Raw genomic sequence first — 21256 nt, 5'->3', positions numbered from 1 at the left:
CCAATTCACTTACTTGTATTAGTTGTATATCTATGACGTATTGGTTACACTAACTCTCAAAAAAAATCTTTATGATCATGATCACAACAAGAAAAGTCTCTAAAAATTAACACTTTTCTTCTAAATTTTTTATAATGTGACATGAAATGCTAAAGTGAGGTGTTAGGTTTCGATTTTGATCACTTATCGTAGGAGATCTATTCTTATACATTGTGTTGTGAGTTGTGGCTAATAGGCCTATTCACAAATTGGATATCCGATCCGAAATCATATTTTGGATCGGATATATCATAAATTTGATATCCAAATTCGATTCGAAAATTTCCGAAATTTTCAGATCGGATGCTTCGGATATCCATTATCCAATATGAAGTAAAATTGATTGTGATTACTTTTTAAATTTCACTAATTTTACCGCTTTTTTATCGCTAAGTTGTACAACATATTTTAACAAAATAGTAGTGTTTTTGCAATAAAAATCATCATCAAATATATTAAGAATATTATAATAAGTTAATAATACAGGGTGAATTTTATATGAGCAATATAAAATTATATATATATTTCACTATTTCAGCCTTTATATTTCGGATATCCGAATTTCGAAAATCAATATTCAAATCCGCATTTGATATCCGCTTTTTTCGGATCGAATATCCAAAAATTCGGGTCGGTTACGGATCGAATTTTCGAATTCTCAGATAGTTTTGTGCGGGCCTAGTGGCTAAGGTTTCCAAAGATAAATTGCTTGGGAGTTGAGACAATGCAAAAGAATCAATAACTCCTTCATTCATACAGAAACTTGATTCATTACATTATATTAATCTTACAATCAATTATATAGATTTGTACTACATAAATTAAAGATTACAAAATAAAAAATAAAAAAAATAGGAAAAAAAAGAGACAAAAGAATTGCCTTTCCTGCAGCACCAAGGATAGAGGAGTGATGAACAAATCTAACACTCCGTACAAAAGAATTGAGGAAGAAAATTGATGAACGCCGAAAGATTGATCATGACACCTATGCCCTTAAATATTCGTAACTAAAGCTTCTTATAATCCCTTCTTGGTTGGTCCGGACTTCTTACTGTGACAGCTGACAGAGATCGAAGGCCTGCCTCTAAATCCTCTAATGTGATAGTCAGCAACTCATCTGAGTCCATACAATCAAAGCTAAGCCTAAGGTCCAAATTCTCCCGAGCATTAGCCAACATCGGATCAATCAAACCCCCATTCATTTCCTGTCGTTGCGTTACAGTGGTTTCTCTCTCAATCAACGCTGCAATAGCATCCAACGTGCAGAGAGAATGTAACCTAAATCCGTATAATAAGCTACTTTCAACTTGGTTGTTCATCTTTACATGGGTAATGTTGGCAAGATCCTTAGAATTAAAATCATCAAAATAGAAAAACTTGGTCACCCTTCTGCAAAATCCTTCATTGGAACATATTACTCGCTTCATAGGCTCGCTGTATCCAGCGAATATGACAACTATCTTCCCATTGTCCATTATTGACATTATCTCTTCTAAAGCCTCCAATCCATAATCCTTATCATCTGATTTCTGCATCGGTATAAGACGGTAGGCTTCATCCACAAAAAGAATCCCCCCTTCAGCTTCTTTAATCTACGCAATATCCAGAAACAATTTGCTTAGAGTTAGTTATCAACAATCAAGTCTCAAATAATTTGGCTTGTAGGGCAGGGGTAGAAGAGAGAATAAGGATAAGAACAATACCACTCTCCTAGTCTTTGGCCCAGTGTGACCAACGAATTCGCCCACCAAATCTGTCCTCTGCACTTCCGTCACTTTATCAGTTGGCAAAATTCCCACCATATGGAGTAATTTTCCAAGAATTCTGGCCACCATAGTTTTGCCTGTCAAGCAAAATAATAGTCATTGTTATACTGCATCTGATAAACTATCCATATGATGTGGTCTCCTCTATTATAGAAAGACAACAAAAAGTCATTCAAGATAATCTATTTGTAATTTATAAAAATAATTACCATGTGCTTGGCATAATAATACATACTGCTTTACAGAAAATCTATACTTAAATTGCACATCATGTTTTGCTTATAATATTGCACATGCTATCTCTAATCTCATAATCTGTTGACAATTATAGATCACATAATACGAGCAGTCAGCTAATCATCATCCAACAGTGAAATAGTACAAGATAAATAATACCATGGCAATAGGGTTAATCCATTTAAAGTAACAGGTTTTGAATAGCTGCCTATTATGGCAATGACGATAAAATAATCATTCAACTGGTCCCTTCACCCTTCAGGCTTAGTAGTAAGGGCAAGAATAGTAAATAAAAAACCACATTTTTTACAGTCCACAGCCAACCACCCAAGCACTAACCTGTTCCTGGATTGCCAAGAAATGCCATGTGCGGTGGTCTTCGAGCACCCACTTTTAATCCAAGAGCCCTACGCCTTTCATCGAGAAGCATTCCCCTTGCCCATTTCCTCAACTGCAATTTGAGTTCATTTAAACCCACAATGTTTGACAATTCACACTCAAGTTCATCCATCTTAGATTTTGTCTGACTACAAGTTTCAAGGGCTTTGCGCTTCCTCTGCTCCTCAAGATATTGATTTAATATTTGCCGCAATTTCTCACTACCAGGACCTGGTGATAGATGGTTCAGAGGGGTCAGGCCATCCTGCATCAGAAACATCACACAATTGTTGAATATTAGCCAGCTAGCATTTAAAACTTAGAGAGTAGAAAATATGTAAGCATGTTGTCCATTGACTCACATCGTCCTTAGCATTGCAATCAGCATAATACTCAAGCAAGGTATTTACTGTAGAGCAGTCATCTGATCGAAGTGAATGCCAAACAGCAAGATGCAAGGGCGTCATTCCATTCTGCACAGACATAAGTAAGAGGTCTTACAAAGATTCTAGCAGGTTTACCAAGTCATCTGCATTATTTTAATAATCATATAACAAATGGAGAGAGAAAAGGTAAGCTACATTGGCTTTGGCCTCCACAAAAGCACCATGAGAAAGAAGCAGCTTAGCAGCTTCATTGCAGCCATTTTTCGCAGCCATGTGTAACGGAGTCTCCCCATACTGTGAAAAAAAGATTAATATTAGGTGTCGAGATAACGAAAAAGTTTACAACTTGCTGCAATTTTAGCACCCCAGCACGATTCACCAAAGTGCAAAAAGCTGTACCATATTCTTGGCTTCCATTTCAACCTTCTCTAGTCCCTTCCAATTTAGCAAAATTTTAACAATCTCAACATTGTTGTAGCCAGCAGCAACATGAAGAGGAGTTTGCACCATCTGTAATTGTAAGAGGAACAAGTCAGTATCAGCTGAAAGCACAGCTTCAAATGACCGCGACATGAAACAATCACATTCACTTAAAAATCACAGTACACAAGGGCAATTCCCTGATCTTATCTTCTATATGAAACCAATAGTGTGGATGCCGTTATTAAATACCAATCTACTTAATTCTAATGCATCAACTAATCTCTAACTGATGTAAATAGTGGCACATTCCTTTCAAAACCCGAAAGCATCATTCTTTGGTCTTTGATTTGCCTTAGCTAATAACTTTACAGTACACCAGAAAAATGCACCTCAAAGTTTTCCACAAAGAGCAAAGATTCCAAGAAAGAACACTACATGCAAATAACGAATCTTGAACTGACGACCCTAATTTGAAAATCAATTACATGCAAATAACGAATCTTGAACTGACGACCCTAATTTGAAAATCAATTACATGCATATGAAATCTCTAATGGTGGCGATCAAATGACCCACTTCGTTCTCAGATCCAACACAAATGAAAACATATTGCAAAATTCAACTACTAATTTGCTTAAAAATTAATATAATTGAATATACAGATCCAAAATTCTGCACATAAACCAAAATCCCATCCCAAAAATCACATCAAGAACCATAATTTAGCACCGACAAAGCTCAAACAATCATCAAAAACTAACACCCAGAAATCCCCATTTCTCATTTTAAACAAAAACCAAAACCCTAATTCCCAAATTCAACAAAATCAAAACCACATTTCCAAAACTCAATAAAAATCCAACCAGAAATCACATCAAAAACCATAATTTAGCACCGACAAAGCTCACAACATAAATAAATAAAAATAAAAATAAAACAGCAAAAATAACATCCAATTCCCCAAATTCAACACAAAATAAAACCCCATTTCACAAATTCATCAAAAATCAAAACCCCATTTCACAAATTACTAAAGAGAAGAAGAAGAACATACCACAGGATTACGTTCATTAAGAAGAGAAGGGTTTTCTTTTAGCAATCTCTGAAAGCCAACAAGATCACCAGACTGAGCATATCCATGAATGGTGATAGGCTTCAAAGATCTTGGGCGTTGATCCATAGCAGGCGCCATTTTTCTCTTTCTACTAATAAAATGATCAATTTTGTCCCTCTTTCTATTCTCTCTCTCCTTGGTTTAACAGAGAAGAGAGAAAGTAGCAAAAGAAGACGATTATACAGAGGAGGAAGAAGAAGAAAGGCGTTGCGTTTTCTGGGAATTTTCGTGTCGGAGTTAAAAGCGGGACACTGAGGAAGATGACTCGTTTTTATTGGGATTTGGAAGGTCCAAATCTATCAACGCGATGGCTTGCTTTACCACTTACTATACTTACCACCCTACGTACAATATAACTACCATAAACCATATAATTAAATCCCCTCGCTTTCAAGGAATCTTGTTCACTAACTCGGATTGGGTTCAAATATGTGAAGGTATGGCCATATGAGAAAATGGGGTGTCTTCAGCTTACCTTAAAAAAAATGGGGTTTTGTAGAAGTAAAGCATTGTTGTGAAACTTGCTTAGCTTGAATATAAAGCAATTGGTCTTGATTGAAGCCATAATGAGGTTTTAATTAGTGTTGATTGATGCAACTATATTAAATGAGATTCTAAGTTCCTAGCCATCATCATGGTCTTATGTTTGAAAGAGATTGTACTTGGTATCTATAGAGTAATACTAATTGTCGTCCGTCTTTATGTAACAGGTCGTGTATGACTTTAGTGGTCAAAACATATTGACTTTGACGTTGAATTTATTTAAATTTATACTTTATTATATTGAGGAATGATACAAAGTATGCATATAAATTTATAAACAATGATCTTGATCAAGGTACTTATGAGATCGTATTACTCTCAATCAATGTCTACACTACGTGATTCTAACCATTATATAACAAATTGAAGTATTGTCATTTAGCAATTACAGGGTTGGGCAAACTTACTCAAGTGTTATGAATGCAAGCCTACTACGGAGTATTTGGTTTCCAGCTAATATATAATCTATCCAATATTAGTCAATTTTGGAATTTGGATTTGCAATATTAAAATTTAAAAATAATAATAAGAAGAAGAAGAAGAAGAATAAACCATGTAATTCATGTGGACGGTTGTGTAAACTGGATAATAACCTCCAAAAGGCAGGATAATACTACTCCTTAGTTGCAGCCTGCTATAGTACAGCAAATTACTGATAGTGATGTCGATTTCAACAACTAATTTTGCACGTTAAGTTGTTGCATTTATTCAATCAACATGCAAACAATGTTATTAATGTGATGCCAATAATTAGCATACTTGTTTTTCAAAAAAATAAAATAAAATAATTAGCATAGGATCTCATCAACAGTGTTATTAATCCCTGGACTGGATTTCATGAGTCCAATGTTGTTTCATCTTGTAGTAACATTTTATGGGCTTGATTTGGAGCCCACAAAATGGCCTACCAAATAGTCAGTGGTTGTTGGCTTAGAAGTGGTCGGCCTTTGTTTTGATTGGTTTTACTGACCGGATTGAATTTTAATTCGGATCGGATTCGGATCGAATGGAGCTTCATTCGTATCCACCAGCTCACTCCATCAGCTCTGCCCGCTCCACCCGCCACCCGTGTGGAGGCGTTCAAAGTCTTCAATTAATTTGGGTTAGGGCTTCAGAAAATAGGGGACTTTTATATTTTTATGAAATAAATTTTCTTAGAAATATATGTACAGTATACAAGTTTTTAAAAAAAATTTAATAATTTTTTTTTTTATATTTTCGGGTGAAAACGGATGATAAACCGATGACGGATTGGGTGACGGAAATGGAGCTCCACCCGAATCCGACTCGATCCGTCACCCGCCTTTCATCCATTTAACGCGGATTTTCATCCATTTATTTATATTGGGTGGATCGGGTTTTCGGATATCCATTAATAATTGCCATCCCTAATTTTGATCGAATTAATACAGTACTACTCCCTATATCTCGTAATATAGTGTCCATATTCATTTCAATGGAACTAAACTAAGATTGGTCTAATGGGTAGGTTGGGGGTTCAATCCCCATTATGGACACTTTGAAGGTGGGAATCCCTTACTCTCTCCTCACTTTCAAAGGGTCCAACTCGCAAATACAAGACCAGCAAAATTGTGAGGGTTGAGATCGGTCAGGGTCCTTCTCCCTTACCTATTTTACAATATATAAGCCTATTTCACTCTTGTAAATTCATCGAAAATTGGACTTTAAATTTATCGATTACACATTATTTTACGGAACACTTCATGTTATAGATCATTATACTTCCGATGAAGAGATACTTGTTGTTAGAGCTAATAAGTACAAATAAGTGCATTTCATATTTTCATACGAAGAGGTTGTTAAGTACTCCCTCTGTCCCTATTTTTTGCCTTATTTGATTGTGCGCGGTCTAACAAGATCACTCATGACTATATTATCTTTTATAGATTAACGATAAATTATTGTCAAAATTTTCAAAGTTGACCCAAAAAATAACAATGGGGCAAAAATAAAGGGACAGAGGGAGTAGAAATGGAAATAGGTCAACTTACGTGAAGAGAAAGAGGAGGCTAAAGAACATACAAACATTGTTGGCTACGTGGAACCATAAAATTACAAATCCAAGCCTTAAAGAAACTTTGCTTTAACGTGTGGACATCACACTCTCTTCTTCCCCACCACTCCCTCTCTCTCTCCAATCTTCTTCTCCAATTTACCAGGATTTAGATATTTATGCTCTTCCTTTATCTTCCTTCTTCTACCATTTTTTCTGAATTCTGTATATTTACAGATTGTATATACATCTACAACAATTGTTTTAGCAGGATAACCTAAATTTTTAAAAAAGATTCTATCTTTGGCCCAAAAATGGCCACCCTTACAAAAATGGGATCATACCCAGATATCCAATTGCCACTCCGACCGGAAATTCGCCGGAAATTGTCGATTCCGGGAAGTTTTCCGGTACTGGGTCTTTCTAGAAAGAGTAGAAGAAGAAGGTGTTGGAAAGTTTGCAGGGGATTTAAGGAAGAAGGGAGTGAGGGGAGTGAGGAGAGAGAAAGGGGAAAAAGGAATTTGGATTTGGTGTTGAAAATTAAAGGGAATGGAAGGGAGATTTGTAGTTCAATTAAGTCGGGAATTGTGAGATTGTGTAAATTTCCTTCTGGGGATGAGAATAGGGATGCACTGGCTGAGCTTGAGAAGGTTCTTTTCTCGGTATGTTTTCTTTTCTTGAACTCGTAATATTACATACAAATCCATTACTATTACCGCTTAGTCGCTTACGAAACACGGCCGTGTTGAATGATATGCCTATACCATTATAGTGACTGATTTTTTAATTTTTGGATAATTTTCCAGAAGTTGCAAAACAGTTTCTATTAGCATTTCTATCAATGAAGTTATTCATTTAGCATTAGCACCTATCAAGCTAAGCCTGCAAATTTGAGATATGTATATAAGTCTGGCCTCTTTCAGTTGGTAGAATTCTAGGAAATGATAGATTTTTATTTGGATGGTGATTGTGTCTTTCATAGGTTTTCTTGATGCCAATATTAATTGTTTTTTTATATTGGATGTTATGGGAATCTCTTCCAGAAATTTGAAAATATGGAATCTTGTTACAATCACATATTAATTAATTGTGGTACTTGCATGGCCTTTCATTTTGTCTCTAATTGATATTTCTTCCATACACAATGAGTTTGTTATAACGGATGCTAGAAAGATAAATGGAATTAGCAAACAAGCACACATTTTTAACGTGGTTCATTAACAATGCTTTAGCGAAATCCAATAGGCAAAAGTGACGAAGGTTTATTGATCTCAAGGATTAAGGATTAAAAAATTAGGCTAGGTTAAGTGTAAGGGACTATATGATTATATGAACATATGATATTCATCAAGGCTCAAGATAGAAGTTAGATAGGTTTGAAAATAAGCCTAAACAGAAAATCGTAGGTCTGTAGTCCAACGAACATAACAAATACTGGGAGTTTCATGTGTGACCAGCGAGATCCCCTATCACTTGGAGTGCCAGATTCAAGGCATTCCAACATAGATTTTGCTGTCTAAGTTCTTGATTCTCTTTAGTTACTGAAGCTTTTTGTTGCTCTTTATGAATATAGGCTGCTTTACATATTGGGAGATATATTGTAACCATGATGAGCACGGGCGTTGTTCTGCTAACTGGATTTCAATTGTCAGGTTAGCATTGCGTTTACATTTGATGCTTCTTCCTCACATACCTAAATTCTTGTAAATTCACCGGCTGACTGTTGCATTTTCATAATGTAAAGGTGGTGAGATGAATGACTTGATCTGGTATAGTTGGCTTGGAGGGGTTATAATTGGGACTATGGTAGGGGCAAACATGGTTATGGACGAGCATAGCCGAGCTGGTCCAAGGAATGTTGTAATAACTGGGAGGTACTATGCCTGATGCTGATGTTCATTTCCTCTCTATGCTTGACTTGTCCTTGTGAAGATGGTTATTTTTCTTTTCTGCTTAGTCTTACTCCCACATTAATTGGTGCAGTACTAGAGGACTTGGCAAAGCACTTGCTAGAGAGTTTCTTCTTTCTGGAGACCGAGTGGTTGTGACTTCACGCAGGTTGTATTCTGGAAATTAAGGGTCAACTTTCTTCTCTTTCTTCTTTATATCAAACTCACATTTCACTCCCTTGGAGACAGTGCTGATTCAGTGGATGACTCTGTCAAAGAGCTTGAAGAAAATCTAAGGGAATTGGAAGCTGTAAATGGGAAAAGTCAGAGATATGCAAAAGTAGTAGGCATACCATGTGACGTTTGTGACCCTAATGATGTGAGAAAGCTAGCTAATTTCGCTGTAAATGAACTTGGCTCAGTTGACATATGGGTGAGTGATACTCTGTATGCCTTTCCTCCCAAGGTTTTTTTTGCAGCCTATAGCACTTTGTTCTTATCTTCAACCTTAGTATAGCAGATTAACTGTGAATTTCAAGTCAGCTAGACACATTCCGATATTATTGTACAGAGAACATTAATGTACGTTGTCTAAAATGATGTGGTTTGTGGATGCCTTAAAAAAATTTGACTACCTTATGTTGGTCGTTTTATGTCACAGTTTGAAAGGTCTAGCTAAATAGGCAACCATTAAGTCATCTGCCAAGCGAGGCAATTTTGACAACCTAGACTGATTTCAGGTGAGATTCCCCTTATCTGGTTAGGTATTTTCAATCCTGAACCCAGAGAGGATTTCAGCTTAGGAGGGTTCCTTCTAGATGACTTGGGTCTTTGGTAAACAACTCAGTTGATAATTAATATTGTTGCACAATCCTCTACTACTTGACTGTCTAAAACATGTTGTGCAAGATGTAATTATTTGACACGTGGATACTGTTGGACAGCATTAACAAAAAAATAAAAGTTTAAAATTAATATTGTTTCTGAAAATGATATCCTGTGGTAAATGATTAAGCTATTTAGCTGCTGAATTGCTGATACTTGTGAGCGTGAAAGATCAAATGCTTGAGATGTGTATATTAAAAGCACTTTGTTTGGTGACCGCTGACTATACTACTAAACTCTAATTGATGCAAATGTTTTCTGCTTAAAGCATGATAATTAATGTAGTCTCCAACTCTCCATTCTCATTAGGTTGGCATTTCTTTTCACTTCTTAAGATCTTTAGCTCCTTGACACCTATATTTGCTGCTTCACTAGATTGTTGGAGCAGATTGTATCATTCCTAAGGTAATATTGTGTAATTTGAAAGTGTTTCCTTCCCACTCTCCTGCCTTTCTTCAATCCATACTCTTTATCTTGTATTACAAAACCTTAATGTATGACTGCTCAATCTAAAGCCCTACCCCAGCCCAATGTGGATTTGTGAGATATAAACAGAAGGGACAACCAATTTTGTCTCGTGTCACTGTTATATAAACTGGTGACCTTGCTTTGTCTAATATACCTATGTTGTCCTTATTCAAAATTCCTTTTGTGTATACCTGTGGCTTAAAATGAATAAATTACACTTAGCAAGCATCTCTTCATCTCATACATTTTTCATTTTATACGAGTATCTCTATAAGCTATTAATAATACTTGACAGATAAACAATGCGGGAACAAATAAAGGATTCAGACCCTTGTTGCAGTTTACAGACGATGATATAAAGCAGGTGTGCTTCTACTTTTTTATGCATGAATTCTTATAATATGACTGGTCAGTGATCAGTTGGCCGCTAGCAGCTTAGGTTCTCAAAAAAATTCTGTTGAAGTTTATCTTCTAGTTCCTGAGCTGTAATATGGCTAATTTTTCAGTGATCTGAAGCCCAATTTTCAGCTACTGTGTCATTTTCGAAACATAAATTGGCGGCTTACTATGATCGCATCTACTCTTATCGAAGTTTATAGTGTATAAAATAATCAGCTGGGGCCTGTGCTCAATATGTTTGGAATACTTTGAGACATTTAGATGCACCCTATCTTTTGATGAAACGTTTTTGCTTAAATTTTGTCCATACACCTTAATTGTGAATTTGTGAGTGTGCATGTCTTCTAATACTGTTCCTATTTTCTAGAAACATGCTGAAACAGGTGACTACTATTTAAGATCGAAGCTGATCTATTGACACTTTTGGGTTATCTGTAGATTGTATCAACTAACTTAGTTGGGTCTGTAATCTGTACCCGGGAAGCTATGCGGGTAATTACAAGCCAGAAAAAGGGAGGCCACATATTTAACATGGATGGTGCAGGTTCTGGGGGCTCTAGTACCCCTTTGACAGCTGTGTAAGTTGTAATACATATTCCATCCAAGCCTGAAAGGTTGAGTAAAACCTTGCTAAGACTTTTGGAACTGTTATTTTAGCTAAAAAAATTCCTATTTTACTAACAGCTATGGATCAACAAAATGTGGTCTGCGACAGCTTCAATCCTCACTCTTGAAGGAGTGCAGGCGGACCAAGATAGGTGTCCATACAGCGTCGCCTGGCATGGTGCTGACAGAGTTACTGTTGAGGTACATGACTCATATTAAATATCTTTTTCCAGCACCAGTTGCTACCTAAGTGAGCTTGGCCGTGATCAAAATTTAAAGAATTGAACTTCAATTTGAAATCTTGAACTGTACCAACAAATTTTAAAGTGGAAAAACCTCCTCTTTGCTTGAGAAGAGTAAAAAAACCACAAAGTTGCACTATGGGAATCAAGATTTTCAATGATAATTACAAAAGCTCTCAAGACCTTCCTTTTAATGTAACATACATTCATATACGAAGTTAATATTTTCTCCACAGTCCTCAGTCCTCCTATATACTCAACATGCTTGTCTTTTATAGTTTTATGTTTAGTGTTTGTACTCCCTACATTGTTGGACTTTATAGTATCCCTGGTTTTGGTATTGATAACTATATATTCCTGATCTGTTTTGAGACTTGGGAGCACTTACTTCAGTGGTCATGCACTTATTTTTCAACTTATGCATATGACTGTTTGCACCTGCAGTGGCTCCAGTCTGAAGAATAAGCAAATGTTTAACATTATCTGCGAGCTTCCAGAGACTGTTGCTAGATCTTTGGTCCCACGCATGAGGGTGGTGAAAGGCAGCGGAAAGGCTATCAATTACTTGACACCTCCCAGAATTTTGCTTGCTCTGGTCACTTCATGGCTACGACGTGGTCGCTGGTTTGATGATAAGGTATTACTGATTATCGCCTAACCCATGATATGATCCTGACAAACGGCTTTAACCTATTGCATTTGAACCTGAGTGGGCCCTGGCTTTCCATATTTGCACTTGTTTGTAGACTTTTTTGGTGGTTTAATGAACTTTAGATATATGGAAGCAATAAACAATGGGAAATTTTAAGAAACATCTTTCAAGTAATGGATGAGAATAGGATACCAATATCAACTTACTAGTACTCATTTGGGAAGATCTGATGGACTTAAACAGTAGCTGGACACAAAATTAGTCTAACCTACAAACAAATTGTTAATAAAGAAGAGTTGTTTAAGAAGCTACGTTACTTGGACTCTTAATAAAGTACCCGGATCAAGTATGGGCATTTTTTTTTTTTTTTGAATGGAAGTATGGACATTTTTTTTTTTTTTTTGAATGGAAGTATGGGCATTTGGACACTTCATTTGGACCATAATCATGAAAGTTTGCTACCTATTTAGGATTGATTGTCAGTAATACTGGTATCATCTACTGCATGTATTTCAGGGAAGGGCGTTGTATGCAGCTGAAGCTGATCGAATTAGGAATTGGGCAGAGAATCGTACCCGTTTTTCTTTCACTGATGCAATGGAAATGTACACAGAAAACACCTGGGTTTCTGTTTTCTCCCTCTCTGTAGTCTGTGCATTTATCATTCTCTCAAGCACAGGCAGTTCATACCCAGGCACCTGAACAACAGAAGCTTAGTCTGAAAGAAGCATCTAAGCAAGCAGGGTAATGCTAGGTTCCCTTAGACAGCTGACAATTATACTAAATACTCTGTGAATAAGCTGTGCTCGATTACAGAACATTCAACATTAACGAATGTATTGAGCTCTCCATTGAAAGGATTGGATTTGTATAGAAGTGGAGTGCAGGCTTGATTCAATATATGTTAAATTCTTTGTAAGTTAAATGTTAGGACATTTTACATGTATAGATAAATTACACTCTATTTTCGATGATTATTCTCGAAATGTAAAATATAATGTACTCTTGGTCTCTTGCCAATGTACGAAGTATTTCGGATTATTGTATCAATACTCTCAATATTTTGTTCATAATATTCCTTATTTTCTTGGGCTTCTTTTGCATCATTGCCTTTAAACATATTACTCCCTCTAGTCCAAAATAAATGCATCATTTTTACCCTAGACCGCAGGGCAATATACTGCTCTACTAGCTCAATCTCATCGTGATTCGCTGTGTTGTAATTTGGACTTACGAGCAGTGGATTGTGATTACACACCATTTATTTAATAATCGTAATCTAAGAGCATAATATATAATGTAAGCTCGCTTTTAATGGGATCGCTTCTTTCAAAATTCCAAAATCGAATCTACCAAAGAAGATTATCTAATAATTTGGGACAAATATTCTACCATTAACGATTTCAACGCAAATGGGAAGGGAGGAAGGTACAGCTAATTTGCCGTCGATAACTAACATGTGCAAGACTATACATATCGAGCTTTGATTTCAGCACATGTAACACCGGCTAATCCCAATAAATATTTCGTATGTGGTATGTTTTTATTTATTGGCATATGCCCATATTCCAATTATTCTTTACTCGTTTAGGGTTCGTTTGACATTGTCTTTTGTTTTTTTTTTTTTGTTTTTTTTTTTTTTTTAAAACAAAAAACCAAAAACAAGATGTTTTTATTTTTCTATTGTCAATTTTTATAATTATCATGTTTTTAATAAGTTTGACTAATTTTTAATTCATTATATAATATATATCATATGATTTTGAAAAAACAAAAAACCAAAAAAAACAGAAAACCACAACGATGCTAAACAAACCCTTAATTTGTGGTTTTGATTTATACACCTCCAACTAAGGTACTACTCGTATAGTCATACTAGCTAGTAGCTAATAATAACTTCTATAAACATAAATGTTATGGGGGTACGAAGTATTAGAACAATCCCTAAAATCAATGTAATTAGTGCTTACTAAATCTTTTAAGTACAACAATAATTTACGATTAAACATGCCATTGTATATAATTGATTCAACTATTCATAAATGGCTTATTCATACAATTATATCTCTACCTTTTAAAAAGTATGAGAAAACACTTATGAATAATGTGAGGACGATTTTATATCCCTAAAATATTTGTTTAACTATATGCCCCTAAAATGTGTGTTTACTTATTTGACCTCATTATTGTTGATTTTTTTTTTTTTTTTGAAACCTTTAAAAATAGTGTGCAAATATTTATACTCTTAAAAAAGCTTTTTAAACATAACTAGATATGACGCACGTTAGCCCCCTAGTTATACCCATAAATATTAGAAGTGGGTAACCGTTATAAATTCGGAACAAAAAGAGTTAGATCTAATTTCTCAAAGCAACACATATGACATATCAAACACACCAACGAGGCGATTATAACATAAACACGAGATGGGCCAAAAGTTCAATCAAGGAACCCTTTAGTCCTTTACGATGGGGTCGCCGATGACTAATCCTGGGCACCGTGCCGTGCCGGGCCGCCGCGGGCCGTGCCTGGCGGGCCACGGGCTGGTTCGTGCCGTGCCGGTCGTGCCGGCGGGCCCAGGATTTCGTGCCGTGCCGTGCCGGCCATTTTCACAGGCCAGCCCACAGCACGGCACGGCCCTCGTGCCTGGCCTGCGCGGGCTGGTGCAGTTTTTTTTTTTTTTTTTTTTTTTTTTTTTTTTTTTTTTTTTAATGACAATATTATAAATTAATAAGTTTATAATGTATATAAGTTATAAAATTATAATTATAAGTTTTATAAGGTAACTTATAAGTTTATAACTTATAAGTTATAAGTTATTAAGTTATGAATTTTATAATTATAAGTTGAATATTTATGTTTTATAATTTGTATATTTAATATTTATATTTATATATTTACTTTATACTATTACTTTAAAATTTAATGTTTATGATTTATTAGTAATTGGTATAATTTTATTTTATTTTAATATGAATTTACAAATTGTAACAAAACGGGGAAAAAAGGCAAATTGGACTTTGGATGTGAATAATGCGTACTTTATATTATTATTACTTGAGTTGAGAAAATTGTACAATGATAACAATGATAAAAATCATACAATGATGGTATTAAACAAAAATTGGAAAATGATAAAATTGATATTTTTAAAATCGTACAATATACAATAATTGTCTATTCTTCTTCTCCTTCTTCTTGCTCGTCTTCGTCTTCGTCTTCGTCTTCGTCTTCGCCTTCGCCTTCAAGGTCATCGGCTAGTTGCATAGATTGGGAACTAGCCGAACCCGAACCGGAAGCGGAGGTTCCTTCTTCGTTGTCGTTGTGGTCGTAAGAACGGTCTTGTGAGCGATTTTCCGCATCCAACCAATCTTTGAAACACACGCACATTTCTAGTGTTTCGGGTTTTAGACTTGTTCTTCTATCGTCTAAAACCCTTCCGGATGCGCTGAAAGCTCGTTCGGAGGCGACGGAGGAAACTTGGATAGCAAGAATGTCTCGTGCCATTGCCGCCAAAGTTGGATGCTTCGAGCTTTGTTGTTTCCACCATGCAAGGAGGTCGAGGCTGTTTATCTCATCGTCGTCCATGCCTTTGGTGAAGTCGTAACTCAGGTACATCTGCAACTCCGAGACGTCGCTTTGCGTTCTCCTGATTGATGAATCACCTGAAAACCTTGAAATCAAGTTAGTAGCTTGTGAAAATAAATGTTTGGCCTTCTTACTTACGTTTTTGGATGGTTGGGAAGGCCCTGAGCGAGGAACGGTGCCATATTTGGCTTCATAGACTCTATATAAAGCAAAAAACTAATCCTTCACATTAGTCTTATAGTTTTCTACATCATCGTCAAGAAACATGCATTGAAAGTAAATGTCAACTAACATAAATGTGTTTTCATACTTTTTCCTAGGATCTAATATGGAAGCAAAAATATAAATCAAAGGAATCTCACTATAATATTTACGCCACTTTTTTTCCATTGCTGGAAGATACTGATCATAATCACTTTGATCGCGATGATCAGCGAAAAGTTGGGCGAGTAAGCATGCATTAGAAAGAAAGTTTTGAGCACAAGGATTGTAAACAGTAGAAAAACAATACGTCATGTTATATAATAACTGTAAAAATTGCATATATCTTTCACAGTTTTTCCAATCATCATCATACAAAGCATTTTGTGGAAATTTTTGGTTGTAAAATAATGTTAACGGGCCCTTGTACTCAATTGCCTTTGTTAACATGTCATAGGTGGAATTCCACCTAGTTGGGCAATCGGTTCTAATTTTTATTACCCTTATCTTTTGTTGTTTTAGAAAACTCTTCCATTCTTGGTATCTCGTGTTAGAGCTATTAATAGACATAATAGCATCTCTGATTTTGCTGTAGTATGGGCCAATTGCCCGAACTCCATCCTGTACACATAAGTTAAGTACATGGCAAACACATCTACTATGAAGAGCTTCACCGTCTAATAGTACATCGGTTAAGTTTTGTTTGATAAGATTAGCTGTGTATGTCATAGAGGTTGCATTATCAAAAGTCATAGACATCATTTTATCTCGAAGGTTGTATTCGTCTATTGCTTACATTAAATGGTGAGCAATGTTAATGCCGGTGTGTGGGTATTCCAGCATTTTGAAATGTATTATTCTTTTTTGTAACATCCATTGATCATCTACCCAATGGCAAGTCACACATAAATAGTGATATTTATAACCACTATCCCAAGAATCGGCTGTTAAAGATACTCTACAGTTAAGGTTACTCAATTCGGCTTGTAACCGGACTTTGTACTCTAGGAAATTTTTCATTGCGGCGGAACGAACGGTTTTCCTAGAGATTCTTTTATGTTGGGGTTGTAGTGCTTTGTTAATGTAGGTGTTGAATGCGTCACTTTCCGAGAAAAGAAAAGGTTGTTCGGCGTGTACTATCATTTTTCCTAGTTCATCCCTATCCCTCTCATAGTTGTATGTAAAGCCGTATGGATGGAATTGGGAAATTTTGGGCTGGGTTGGATCACTAGCTGGTTTTGCACAAGCTTTCATGTGTCTAGATAAGTGTCCCGTCCCGTTTTTGGTAACTGCCGTGAATACACTATTACATGTTTTACATTTTGCCCATTGTTCACCATCTTTACTTAGGACAAAATAACGCCATACCTCACTCCTTCGGTTTTTCAAAAGTAGCATCTCAGTTTCGGTTAACCATTCATGATGTGTGTGATGGTTAGTAGTGGGACTAGTGGGAGTGGCAGTAGAAGGGGTAGAACCGGAGGGAATTCGGGTACTTTCTTGGCTACCTTGGCTAGAACAATAGTTTTGTTGATTACCGATATAATTAGGTGGAAATTGGTATGGTGGTAGTGGAAATTGGTTTAGTGGTGGTGCTGGAAATCCCGACGTATTATATGGCTCATAGCCCCGGGGGAAGTAAATGGGGTCATTGGTTTGACTCGTAATTTGGGGGCTCGTTGTATTTGGTGGTTCCCTAGAACTACTACTACGGATAAGTCGGCCTTTCCCCCTAGACCTAGATGATGGGTTGTTCGATGCCATAATTAACAATTAATTTTTTAATAAAAAGTGGTTAACTATAATAATAATAATTAATAACAACAATTTTAACAATAAAAATATCAATAATATTAATTAATAACAACAACTATAACAATAACAATAACAACAAAAATAAATAATAACAACAATTGTAACAATAATAATAATTAATAACAACAATTATAACAACAACAATAACAATTAACAACAATAATAATTAAACAAGATTATTCTAATAATAACAATAAAACAATAATAAATTTAAGATTAGTTTAGATCTTACAACCGTGCTTCAACGCTCCACTAATTACGATTACGAACTTTTTAATTTTTTCCGATATTAGGAAAATAATTAGAGAATTTAAGAGAATAATTAGAGAATTTAAGAAAATAAGGATTATTAGAGATTTAGAGAATATAAGAGATAAGAAGAAGAGATTGTGATTTTGTGATTTGGGAATGAAATGGAGGTGAGTATTTATAGAATTTTTGGCAAAAAACTAGCCGTTTTATAGCCGTTGGCCCGCGGGCCGTGCCTGCGGGCCATGCCTGCGGGCCAGCACGGCGGGCCATGCCCGTGCTCGTGTCGGGCCGTGCCTGGGAATTCTCAACCGTGTCCGTGGCACGGCCCGTGGCACGTAAGTTGAACTTCGTGCCGTGCCGTGCTTGACTTCGGGCCGTGCCGGGCTGCGCCGAACGGCGGGCCGTGCCGGGCGGCACGCGGGCCAACCCGGCCCGTGCCCAGGTTTACCGATGACTGCGCATAAACAAAAATCGTGCATAAGAAGCAAGAAATTGACCCAAAACCAAAAACCACGTAGTTTAAGATAAAGATATTTTTGTTGCATTGATGAGAAGTCATAATTGAAGGCTTACTATGTGGAACTTGAGTGCATGTGTTTATTCCCTCCAACTTGGTAATTTGGTCTTGACCATTTCACAATTTGTTTCTTGTATTGCTTATTTGCTTAGGCTTATCCATGTTTCATTGGACATATTCTTTATTACCCATGTCGTACTCCACTCCACTCCATAATCTTTATCATTTAATGATGTAACTTTTACACTGTGTAGATAGAAACATGCATGTCAAAATGTGATTGACAACAAGTGTACTAAGTGCTGAATTATAATTTAGTTCAGACTTTAAGTATATATTCTATTTATATTTAGCAATTAATGACAGTAGTCAACAATCAAGGTTGTGAACAAATAGTTTAGGTGTAATGTTTTGAGGTGTTAGTATCATATAAGTACATAAAATAATAATAATAATAATAATAATAATTTACCGCATTTAAGAAGTACTTGTATGTGTTAAATTTTCAAGCTACGTAGTATTAATTTAAGCTCACTAAAACTTTTAGTTTACAGTTTAGTAATTGAATGGAATTTGTATTAAAATTATTGGTTAATTGCATACAATGCTATCTTATGGAGATTGTTTTATAGGATGATGATACTCATTTGTGTCTTAATATATAGTATCAATAGAAAGATTAGTACCAAGATTCACGTGAGTCAGCAAACCCTTCATGGTATATTCAAATGTAATTTTACACCCGGCCTCCAGAGATTGTTTTATACAATGTTACTCATTTACGTCTTAATAGTATCAGTAGAAAGATGAGTACAGCAAAACCTCCATAATTTATCCAAGTATAATTTTACATTTTACTAATTCCCCTAACATTTATTGTGGCAATAGAAACATAATACAGTATATAAAAGTAATAATAAAACCAAGATTTGTTTTAAGATTGCAACAATAATAATAAATTAAATTCTTCTTGAATAGTGGATAAGAGTAAGAGTTCTGAATTCTGATACATACCCTATATCATTATTTTATATTAATTAGATTAAATTAATATCCTCAAAAAAATAAATATAAAATTGATTAATTAAAATAAAATAATAGACCTTTCCCAAAATTATTCACAATTTTTATTTTGCATGGCTCTTCGATTTGGTCTAACCATTTGTAGTTTCCAGTTGAAATTTTCTCCATTCATCTTATGCACATTATAAGGACTATAATTAAATAATGCATGCATGGCTAATTGGGACCAAAGTAAATACTTGTATAAGTAATATTGACCATAACAATTAACAAGGGAAGGCATGCATATGCTATTCTTCACTACGTATCTCTTATTGAAATGACTTGAATTTCTCAACTACTTACTTACTTAGCAATGGGTATGTTAAATACATATGAGATATACTCAGTTTCGTAATATATTAAATAAAATATGTATATTATTTTGAAGCTGAATTAACTATTTGTTACGAATTTACGATAGTATGTAGTTGGTAACTTGGTACGGAATATAAGACTTGCAAAAGTATGTGCCAACTAACTATCAATTTTTTTGGGTTAATTGTGCTCAAATTAAACCATCAACTATTAGCCTAATTTTGCACATATTACATTATTATTACTAAATTAGTATGCCTATTTAGTACACCATTTTAAGTCACCCTCATGCAGCTCGTATATAATAACATGTTTACAAAGTAAAATTTTATGTAATTTATGATTAATTCTTAACATTTAATATAACAGCACACTGGTTTTACCCAAGTAGGAGAAAATATTGAAATACACGTTTTGACTTTAACACTATTCACACACTCTCCTTTGACCATGTTTTGAGCTTTATACGTAATGAAAAATATAGTCGTGTGGGATCTTATTAGGATTCGTCACGATATATATTTTCAAAATATCAAATTTTAATAATTTTTACTTATCGATAATTAAAGATATTAATAGTTGAATTTTTGCATTGAGAAACGTGACTAAAAAAACGTGTCAATTAAAAAGAAGCGGAGGAGGTATTATGATAATGTAATAGTGTTGTACTACAAAACACTTAGCACTAGGCACACGTCAAATTAGCTAGGAAGTACTAGCATTTAAGATCTAATATAAGTAATCCGTACTTAATATTAAATAAAATCAAATTAGAAATATGAAGTATGTTTAGTGATTTTTAGATGCATAAAAAGCTGCTCTTCAATTCTAAAAAGCTTGACCAAACACTTTACGCACCAAAATGTATAGGATTAATTAGCTGTTTATTTATCCAGCTGTTAGTTGCCGGATCTTGGCTTTGCTTTACTTAACCACCACAGCTAGACTAGCTAACAATAAGCCAGCCATAGCCAACGGTAACATGAATTGCTAATTTATATTTTATAGCCCATAAATTAATTATAACCTTTAGTTTTTTTTTTTTTTTTTCTTCTATTTTTCCAACCTAACTTTTGACCTTAATTTACTAAATAAATAATGTTACTAAGCGTTACTTTCATAGAACAATATATGTCTTGTATCATCATGTTCGTCTTCTAGCGAAAGATCCATGACATCCATGATCCATCCACTCCCTAGCTAGGTAACACCGCAATTTTTGCAACTTATTGGTTTTGAAATTCTTTGCATTGTTTAGTTGAATTGTAATGTACAAATGTGTACCATTTCCATTGGTTTTCTTAGTAGAGTGATCGAGCAATTAGAAATGTTTCAATGTAGACCAAGTAGAAAAATATTTTATAGAATAAATAGACTATATTGTTATTTAAGTCGTGCCAAAATAGTATATAATGTCTATATACACCCAATTTAAAGAATATATACTCGTATATAAAATTAC

At 35.1% G+C, this 21256-nt stretch overlaps 2 protein-coding genes across 3 annotated transcripts; one reads left to right on the top strand and one right to left on the bottom strand.

Moving 5' to 3' along the window:
• Positions 1–768: 768 nt before the first annotated feature.
• On the bottom strand, positions 769–4857 carry LOC110707788 (protein CbxX, chromosomal-like). The gene is made up of 7 exons (XM_021885836.1): positions 4284–4857; positions 3206–3316; positions 3002–3100; positions 2783–2893; positions 2382–2685; positions 1743–1882; positions 769–1631 (listed from the first exon to the last, which is right to left on the bottom strand). Exons 1-7 carry the CDS (start codon positions 4419–4421, stop codon positions 1047–1049), a joined length of 1488 nt encoding a protein of 495 aa, XP_021741528.1. The 5' UTR covers positions 4422–4857; the 3' UTR covers positions 769–1046.
• A 2121-nt stretch (positions 4858–6978) lies between these two features.
• Positions 6979–13123, top strand: LOC110707787 (probable chlorophyll(ide) b reductase NYC1, chloroplastic). Of its 2 annotated transcripts, XM_021885834.1 has the most exons (10): positions 6979–7562; positions 8474–8552; positions 8645–8774; positions 8884–8958; positions 9039–9222; positions 10438–10506; positions 10980–11119; positions 11226–11348; positions 11834–12026; positions 12558–13123. In XM_021885834.1, the coding sequence occupies exons 1-10, from the start codon at positions 7215–7217 to the stop codon at positions 12741–12743; spliced, it is 1527 nt and encodes a 508-aa protein (XP_021741526.1). In that variant the 5' UTR covers positions 6979–7214; the 3' UTR covers positions 12744–13123. The 2 variants fall into 2 exon arrangements, with proteins under 2 accessions (XP_021741526.1, XP_021741527.1); XM_021885835.1 differs by lacking the exon at positions 10438–10506.
• Positions 13124–21256: the final 8133 nt, after the last annotated feature.

Source organism: Chenopodium quinoa, unplaced genomic scaffold, assembly GCF_001683475.1.
Source record: "Chenopodium quinoa cultivar QQ74 unplaced genomic scaffold, ASM168347v1, whole genome shotgun sequence".
NCBI classification, from domain to species: domain Eukaryota; kingdom Viridiplantae; phylum Streptophyta; class Magnoliopsida; order Caryophyllales; family Amaranthaceae; genus Chenopodium; species Chenopodium quinoa.
This window is presented reverse-complemented; position numbering and strand designations above follow the sequence as displayed.